At 42.2% G+C, this 10,290-nt stretch overlaps 1 protein-coding gene across 1 annotated transcript in view; it reads left to right on the plus strand.

Annotated features, from left to right (window-relative positions):
• Positions 1 to 9,719, plus strand: part of LOC111950326 (neuronal migration protein doublecortin) — a 61,083-nt gene extending 51,364 nt beyond the window's left edge. Inside the window, exon 5 of the mRNA XM_023967811.2 lies at positions 9,550 to 9,719. Coding sequence (XP_023823579.1) covers positions 9,550 to 9,704 — 155 coding nt within the window. The 3' untranslated portion in view covers positions 9,705 to 9,719. The remainder of the gene's footprint in view (positions 1 to 9,549) is intronic.
• The last annotated feature ends 571 nt before the right edge of the window (positions 9,720 to 10,290 follow it).

Raw genomic sequence — 10,290 nt, forward strand, 5'->3', positions numbered from 1 at the left:
TAACCCACTACTACCTGTACACCGACTGTAACACCACTAGGCACCTACTGCCACCACTGTAAAACACCACTGAGTAACCTAGCCACTCCTCGTGAACCACACTATTAAACTACTTCCACCACTGTAACAACCAACTAATCTCACCTACGTACACCACTGTACACCACTAGTACCTAGTACACCACTGTATGACTACTATAACCTTACTGTCCACCACGAAACCTACTCCACCACCGTGTAACACACTTGTCATTCTTCTACCCACTATGAACACCACTAGTAACCATATTACACCCTCTAACACCACTTAGTCACTTATTACACCCACTGTAACATCACTAGTAACCTACTACACAACTGTAACACCACTAGTCACCTACTACACCATTGTAACACCACTAGTCACCTACTACACCACTATAACACCCCTAGTCACCTTCTGCACCACTGTTACATTACTAGTAACCTACTACACCACTGTAKCACCKCTAGTCACCTACTACACCGCTCTAATATCATCTGTCAACAAACTACACCGCTGTATCACCGCTAGTCACGTACTACACCACTGTAACATCACTAGTCACCTACTACACCACTCTAATATCATCTGTCAACAAACTACACCACTGTGACACCACTAGTCACCTACTACACCACTGCAACATCACTATTAACGTATTGCACCACTGTAGCACCTCTAATCACATACTACACCACTATAACAACACTAGTCACCAAATGTAACACCACTAGTAACCTACTACATCACTGTAACATCACTGGTAACCTACTAAACCAGTGTAACACCACTAGTAACCTACTACACCACTGTAACAACACTAGTCATCTACTACACCAATAGTAATCTGCTACACCACTGTAACACCACTAGTAACCTACTGCACCACTATAACATCACTAGTATCCTACTACACCATTGTAACACCACAATTCACCTACTATACCACTGTATCATCACTCGTAGTATACTACACCACTGTAACATCACCAGTAACCTACTGCACCAATTGTAATCTACTACACCACTGKAACATCACTAGTAGCGTACTACACTGCTGTAACACCACTAGTAACATACTACACCAATAGTAACCTACTACACCACTGTAGCACCACTTGTAACCTTCTACCCCACTATAACACCACTAGTCACCTACTACGCCATTGTAACATCACTAGTCACTTGCTACACCACTGTAACACAGCTAGTCACCTTCTACACACTTTAACATCACTAGTCACCTTCTACACCTCTGTATAACCAGTAGAGACCTACTACACCACTGTAACACCACTAGTCACCTTCTACAGCACTGTARCATCACTAGTAACCTGCTATACCACCGAAACCCCCATGTAACCTACAAAACCACTGGAACACCACTAGTAACCTACTACTCTTCTGTAACACAACTAGTAAACTACTTCACCACTGTAACACCACTAGTCACCTACTACACAACTGTAACACCACTAGTCACCTACTACACCACTGTAACAGCACAAGTAACATATTACACCACTGTAACATCACTAGTCACCTATTACACCACTGTAACACCACTAGTCACCTATTACATTACTGTAACAACACTAGTCATCTTCTACATCAATAGTAACCTACTACACCACTGTAACACCACTAGTTACCTATTACATTACTGTATCATCACTAGTAACCTACTACACCACTGTAACACCACTAGTTACCTATTACATTACTGTATCATCACTASTAACCTACTACATCACTGTAACACCGCTTTTTTAGACATTCTCTCATCTGTCAATGTGATTGTGCTACTATACACTGAGTGTACAAAACATTAAGAACACCTGCTCTTTCCATGACATAGACTCACCAGGTGAATCCAGGTGAAAGCTATGATCCTTTATTTATGCCACTTGTTAAATCCACTTCAATCAGTGCAGATGAAGGAGAGGAGACAGGTTAAAGAAGGATTTTTAAAGTGGAACTGATTGCGTTTTAACTACTTTGCATGTATGAAACAAACAGACAATCAGCATATCAGTCAAACATATCAAATTCCCAGTTTATGTTACATAACCATCTTCATAAGAGGTTTTTAAAATAGATTATATTTGACTCAACATTCCATGATGTACACCAAGAAATTGTTGGCAGATTAGATGGATGCAGTTCAAAGCATGCTTAATGTAATTCACCAATACATTTCTTGATTGTCCAAAAAAGATTACCAGGTTGTAAATCACAGCTGGCCTGGTACATTGTTTGCTSCCTCCASTCTTGGTGTGCGTGAATTGGACCATTTTCCTATTTTCCTAACGAGTACTTCTGGGTGTCATGGAAAATGTAGGGACGTAAAAGTACATTATTTTCTTTAGGAAAATATAAATATTAAATTAAAATACAGGTACTCCAAAAAAACTACTTAAGTAGTACTTTAAAGTATTTTTACTTAAGTACTTTACATCACTGAGAATAACTGATGAATTTACGCCAAACCTGCAGAATATTACCAGTGTCAGTCAACATATGCAAAAAAAAAAATCGGCACGAACTCTCTAGATAACATGTAAACAGCCTAGCTAACCAGCTCTGCTAGGGTGAGTAAAATGGTCAGAGTGAGGTGTTCCCTCATTTGTGTNAACATCACTAGTCACCTTCTACACCACTGTAACATTACTAGTCACCTACTACACCTCTGTATAACCAGTAGTGACCTAATACACCACTGTAACACCACTAGTAGCCTACTACACCACTGTAACACCACTTGTCACTTATTACACCACTGTAACATCACTAGTAACCTGCTAGACCACCGTAACACCACTAGTAACCTACTCCTCCACTGTAACACCACAAGTAACATATTACACCACTGTAACATCACTAGTCACCTATTACACCAATGTAACACCACTAGTAACCTACTGTACCACTGTAAAACTACTAGTAACCAAGGTACACCACTGTAACATCACTGGTAACCTACTACACCACTGTAACACCACTAGTAATCTACTACACCACCTTAACACCACTAGTAACCTGCTATAACAGTAGTCACCTACTAACTGACTATAACATCACTAGTAACCTGCTACACCACTGTAACACCACTAGTCACCTACTATAACAGTAGTCACCTACTAACTGACTATAACACCACTAGTAACCTGCTACACCACTGTAACACCACTAGTAACCTACTACACCATTGTAACACCACTAGTCACCTACTGCACCACTGTAACACCACTAGTAACCTACCACTCCTCTGTAACACCACTAGTAAACTACTTCACCACTGTAACACCACTAGTCACCTACTACACCACTGTAAAACCAATAGTAACCTAGTACACCACTGTATGACTACTAGTAACCTACTCCACCACTGTACCACCACGAGTAACCTACTCCACCACTGTATTACCACTAGTAACCTACTACACCACTGTAACACCACTTGTCATCTTCTACCCGACTATAACACCACTAGTAACCTATTACACCACTCTAACACCACTAGTCACTTATTACACCACTGTAACATCACTAGTAACCTACTACACAACTGTAACACCACTAGTCACCTACTACACCATTGTAACACCACTAGTCACCTACTACACCACTATAACACCCCTAGTCACCTTCTGCACCACTGTTACATTACTAGTAACCTACTACACCACTGTAKCACCKCTAGTCACCTACTACACCGCTCTAATATCATCTGTCAACAAACTACACCGCTGTATCACCGCTAGTCACGTACTACACCACTGTAACATCACTAGTCACCTACTACACCACTCTAATATCATCTGTCAACAAACTACACCACTGTGACACCACTAGTCACCTACTACACCACTGCAACATCACTATTAACGTATTGCACCACTGTAGCACCTCTAATCACATACTACACCACTATAACAACACTAGTCACCAAATGTAACACCACTAGTAACCTACTACATCACTGTAACATCACTGGTAACCTACTAAACCAGTGTAACACCACTAGTAACCTACTACACCACTGTAACAACACTAGTCATCTACTACACCAATAGTAATCTGCTACACCACTGTAACACCACTAGTAACCTACTGCACCACTATAACATCACTAGTATCCTACTACACCATTGTAACACCACAATTCACCTACTATACCACTGTATCATCACTCGTAGTATACTACACCACTGTAACATCACCAGTAACCTACTGCACCAATTGTAATCTACTACACCACTGKAACATCACTAGTAGCGTACTACACTGCTGTAACACCACTAGTAACATACTACACCAATAGTAACCTACTACACCACTGTAGCACCACTTGTAACCTTCTACCCCACTATAACACCACTAGTCACCTACTACGCCATTGTAACATCACTAGTCACTTGCTACACCACTGTAACACAGCTAGTCACCTTCTACACACTTTAACATCACTAGTCACCTTCTACACCTCTGTATAACCAGTAGAGACCTACTACACCACTGTAACACCACTAGTCACCTTCTACAGCACTGTARCATCACTAGTAACCTGCTATACCACCGAAACCCCCATGTAACCTACAAAACCACTGGAACACCACTAGTAACCTACTACTCTTCTGTAACACAACTAGTAAACTACTTCACCACTGTAACACCACTAGTCACCTACTACACAACTGTAACACCACTAGTCACCTACTACACCACTGTAACAGCACAAGTAACATATTACACCACTGTAACATCACTAGTCACCTATTACACCACTGTAACACCACTAGTCACCTATTACATTACTGTAACAACACTAGTCATCTTCTACATCAATAGTAACCTACTACACCACTGTAACACCACTAGTTACCTATTACATTACTGTATCATCACTAGTAACCTACTACACCACTGTAACACCACTAGTTACCTATTACATTACTGTATCATCACTASTAACCTACTACATCACTGTAACACCGCTTTTTTAGACATTCTCTCATCTGTCAATGTGATTGTGCTACTATACACTGAGTGTACAAAACATTAAGAACACCTGCTCTTTCCATGACATAGACTCACCAGGTGAATCCAGGTGAAAGCTATGATCCTTTATTTATGCCACTTGTTAAATCCACTTCAATCAGTGCAGATGAAGGAGAGGAGACAGGTTAAAGAAGGATTTTTAAAGTGGAACTGATTGCGTTTTAACTACTTTGCATGTATGAAACAAACAGACAATCAGCATATCAGTCAAACATATCAAATTCCCAGTTTATGTTACATAACCATCTTCATAAGAGGTTTTTAAAATAGATTATATTTGACTCAACATTCCATGATGTACACCAAGAAATTGTTGGCAGATTAGATGGATGCAGTTCAAAGCATGCTTAATGTAATTCACCAATACATTTCTTGATTGTCCAAAAAAGATTACCAGGTTGTAAATCACAGCTGGCCTGGTACATTGTTTGCTSCCTCCASTCTTGGTGTGCGTGAATTGGACCATTTTCCTATTTTCCTAACGAGTACTTCTGGGTGTCATGGAAAATGTAGGGACGTAAAAGTACATTATTTTCTTTAGGAAAATATAAATATTAAATTAAAATACAGGTACTCCAAAAAAACTACTTAAGTAGTACTTTAAAGTATTTTTACTTAAGTACTTTACATCACTGAGAATAACTGATGAATTTACGCCAAACCTGCAGAATATTACCAGTGTCAGTCAACATATGCAAAAAAAAAAATCGGCACGAACTCTCTAGATAACATGTAAACAGCCTAGCTAACCAGCTCTGCTAGGGTGAGTAAAATGGTCAGAGTGAGGTGTTCCCTCATTTGTGTCTGGAATTAGCTAGATAGCAAGCTAGCCAACTTTAGCCAGGCAGGCAAGCTGCAGAAGGACGTGTAGGCTACAATTCCCCATTGTTTATCAATACAATTTTGACGGCCAACTAGCTGAAAAAGTTTGAGAGGGTTTATCTAAAGTTCCTTTGTTATATTTGAGCTAATCTTGCTCTGGTTAGCATTAGTTCTTGATCTTGTTGAGAGCCTACCTTTTTATGGTTGTTTGATCAATACGATTGTATGTTTCCCAAATGTAAGAGGACTCCCGTGGTATTGACATATTTGCAGAAATCAATTCAGGTGTATTTTGTGGCTTTTGGCRAATGCTTTCTAATGATCTAAAGTCAAGCTGTTACAACTGCCTGTAAACACACAGGCCAGTTCAAAGTGAATGATAGCAGGCCTATGTGGCAATGGCTTGTTTGTATAAAGGTCTACTGTAGCTCTGATTGGCTATGGTGCACCGGTCAGCGTAGACTCCAGTCCTGGATGAGACAGATGTTTTATTTACTGCAGTGTCTATTAATTGTCCAAACGCACGGCCGCGTTCCCACTCTATACTGGTATATAATTTATAATCASAAATGCCTTAGTATACGTAATTCTCAAACATTCTAAGAATTTATGAAAACGTGAAAATCACCATATCTAAGTGATCGCTTGTCAAAAAATGTTTTTAAAAACTGTGTCATTTTCTTCCTGGGGGTGTTTATGAACAGCTAAGATTTCATGTTGCTAAAATGCTGTCAGTTCCACTTTAAGCCTTGAGACAATTGAGACATGTATTGTGTATGTGTGCCATTCAGAGGGTAAATGGGCAAGGTAAAATATTTAAATGCCTTTGAACAGGGTATGGTAGTAGGTGCCAGGCACCGGTTTGTGTCAAGAACTGCAACGCTGCTGGGTTTTTCACGCTCAACAGTTTCCTGTGTGTATCAAGAATGGTCCACCACCCAAAAGACATCCAGCCAACTTGACAACTGTGGGAAGCATTGGAGTCAACAAGGGCCAGCATCCTTGTGGAACGCTTTCAACACCTTGTAGAGTCCAAGCCCCAACGAATTGAGGCTGTTCTGACGGCAAAAGGGTGTGCACTTCAATATTAGGAGGGTGTTCCTAATGTTTTGTACACTCAGTGTATGCTGACTACTGTATATTTCATTCTCTCTCACATCCACCCAGACATACACCCAGACAGGAACACAGACAGGAACACAGACAGGAACTCACAGGTCTGTTTTCTGATTTAGAAAGTAAAGAATCTATCTGAAATAGAAAGTTAAATAAATATCTGCACGCCAGTGAACCCAGATATTGTCTAGAGTTAACATACAGCAGCTCAGTCCACTTGTAGGCTAGCTAGCTGTTCAATGGAATGACTGGTAAAAACCTCACATAGCAAAATCCCCCTTTGTGTCCTTTTGAGTTTTCTCCTCACAGTCCAACACTTAGGTCTTTCACATCAGTACTGAACTAGCGCTCATAATTTAGACGGAGTTTATGTAAATTAGGCTTTAGCCATGTTAACTGATCGATAAGTAGTCTCTAGGGCGCCTCAAATACCAAATAGGATCAGGCACCACCAGGGCCATATGGGAAGGACTGTAGAATGGCCATTTAATGTTTTCCTCACATCACATTTCAAAAGACGGGCCTACATATAGGACAGATTTTTCCATGCTACGYTGGGACAGATGCCTCTTACATACCAAAGTAAATGTATCATTTCTCTCAGTGAACGTGTGGCTTTGTGTATTTATGTGTGGGTASTGTATGTTAATGTATAGACCTGCTGTGTGTGTTGTGTGAAGTAAGCGGCTGGGAGRGATAAGCATGGGAAGAGGAACAGCCATTCATCTAGGTGGTGACAGGTTTAGGTCAGATGATCCAGTGGTGCTGATACTGACTCTGAGTGGAGAGGAGCTACCAAGCTTCCCTGGCTACTCCCTACAGGCTTCGTAGCCTATTTTTACATAATAGCTACACAGGCCACTGCACACTCAGCTCCCTCTTTCATACCTCGACACCTCTCTATATAAACTCAGCAAAAAAAGAAACGTCCCTTTTTCAGGACCCTGTCTTTCAAAGATAATTTGTAAAAATCCAAATAACTTCACAGATCTTCATTGTAAAGGGTTTAAACTCTGTTTCCCATGCTTGTTCAATGAACCATAAACAATTCATGAACATGCACCTGTGGAACGGCTTACAAACGGTAGGCAATTAAGGTCACAGTTATGAAAAGTTAGGACACTAAAGAGGCCTTTCTACTGACTCTGAAAAACACCGAAAGAAAGATGCCCAGGGTCCCTGCTCATCTGCGTGAACATGCCTTAGGCATGCTGCAAGGAGGCATGATATGGCCATACTGTGAGACGCCTAAGACAGCGCTACAGGGAGACAGGACGGACAGCTGATCGTCCTCGCAGTGGCAGACCACGTGTAACAACACCTGCACAGGATCGGTACATCCGAACATCACACCTGCAGGACAGGTACAGGATGGCAACAACAACTGCCCGAGTTACACCAGGAACGCACAATCCCTCCATCAGTGATCAGACTGTCCGCAATAGGCTGAGAGAGGCTGGACTGAGGGCTTGTAGGCCTGTTGTAAKGCAGGTCCTCACCAGACATCACCGGTAACAACTACGCTTWTGGGCACAAACCCACCGTCACTGGACCAGACARRACTGGCAAAAAGTGTTCTTCACTGACGAGTCGTGGTTTTGTCTCATCAGGGTTGATGGTCGGATTCACGTTTATCGTCAAAGGAATGAGCGTTACACCAAGGCCTGTGCTATGGAGCGGGATCGATTTGGAGGTGGAGGGTCCGTCATGGTCTGTTGCAGTGTATCACAGCATCATTGGACTGAGCTTGTTGTCATTGCAGGCAATCTCAACACTGTGAGTTACAGGGAAGACATCCTCCTCCCTCATGTGGTACCCTTCCTGCAGACTCATCCTGACATGACCCTCCAGCATGACAATGCCACCAGCCATACTGCTCGTTCTGTGCGTGATTTCCTGCAAGACAGGAATGTCAGTGTTCTGCCATGGCCAGCGAAGAGCCCGGATCTCAATCCCATTGGGCACGTCTGGGACCTGTTGGATCGAGGGTGAGGGCTAGGGCCATTCCCCCCAGAAATGTCCGGCAACTTGCAGGTGCCTTGGTGGAAGAGTGGGGTAACATCTCACAGCAAGAACTGGCAAATCTGGTGCAGTCTATGAGGAGAGATGCACTGCATACTTTAATGCAGCTGTGGCCACACCAGATACTGACTGTTACTTTTGATTTTGATCCCCCCCCTTTGTTCAGGGACACATTATTCAATTTCTGTTAGTCACATGTCTGTGGAACTTGTTCAGTTTATGTCTCAGTTGTTGAATCTTATGTTCATACAAATATTTACACATGTTAAGTTTGCTGAAAAATAAACGCAGTTGACAGTGAGAGGACGTTTCTTTTTTTTGCTGAGTTTAGCAGGGAGATCAGAAATAAGGGGAACTCATAATATACAGAACTACTATACAGTATCGGTTTAGGTGTGATGTGTTTTAGACGGGGTCCATTTCCTGACACGCTGCCTGCCTCTCACTGGGTTCTTGTGTGAAGGAGTTGACCCGTGTGCTTTAATGTTGTGGTTCCTTTCTTTCAGCACACTACCCCTCTGGAACCAAACCCAAATCAGCCCAGGGGGCCTTTAATAACCAAGGTCAGTGGGGTCATGCCGACATCACACTGACATCATATCATGTCTGCTGGAGACCACTGAGTTGGCCTGGGTGGGGCCAGAGGCAGGGGAAGGACTGAGCCCTATCTCTGGTCCAAGCTGATACAGCGTTTTCACATCGATAGTCCAATCTTATCACCATACACAGCCCTATTTGGTATAGATTTGGATCCTGTTGCCTTATCAGATTTGCGCATTAAAAGTTCAGCCAGATTTTATGGCCATTGCAGGAGACAGAGGGGAGTGTTTGTAGCTCAGTATGTAATAAGCATCACTAAAAGCCGAATTGGATCCAGTTCAAATGGCCATGGCAAATGTGGACTTAACTCAAGGCCCTTTAATTAACCCGTTCAAGGCCTGAATACATTATGCATAAGCCTTGAGCAAAACATCATAAACATGTTGCCAAACGCAGTATGTTATTGAACTAGTAACTGTTTTAGTGAGGGCATAACATGCCCATTTTCAGAATAAGCCCATCTGGCACTTCTGTCACCTTTGGGCCATGCCATTCCTCTCCTTAGGGGATGCAGCAGAGCAGGTGTCTCCTAAACACGTAAGTCTCTGCCAGAGAGAGAGTGGGCGAGAGGGGCGTTAGAGGGGAGGTGAGTGTCTGATGTGCTCTTTGGATGTGAAGGATTTTTGAATGCCCGGTGGCATTTCACA

The sequence above is a fragment of the Salvelinus sp. IW2-2015 genome, linkage group LG23 (genome assembly GCF_002910315.2).
Source record: "Salvelinus sp. IW2-2015 linkage group LG23, ASM291031v2, whole genome shotgun sequence".
NCBI lineage: Eukaryota > Metazoa > Chordata > Actinopteri > Salmoniformes > Salmonidae > Salvelinus > Salvelinus sp. IW2-2015.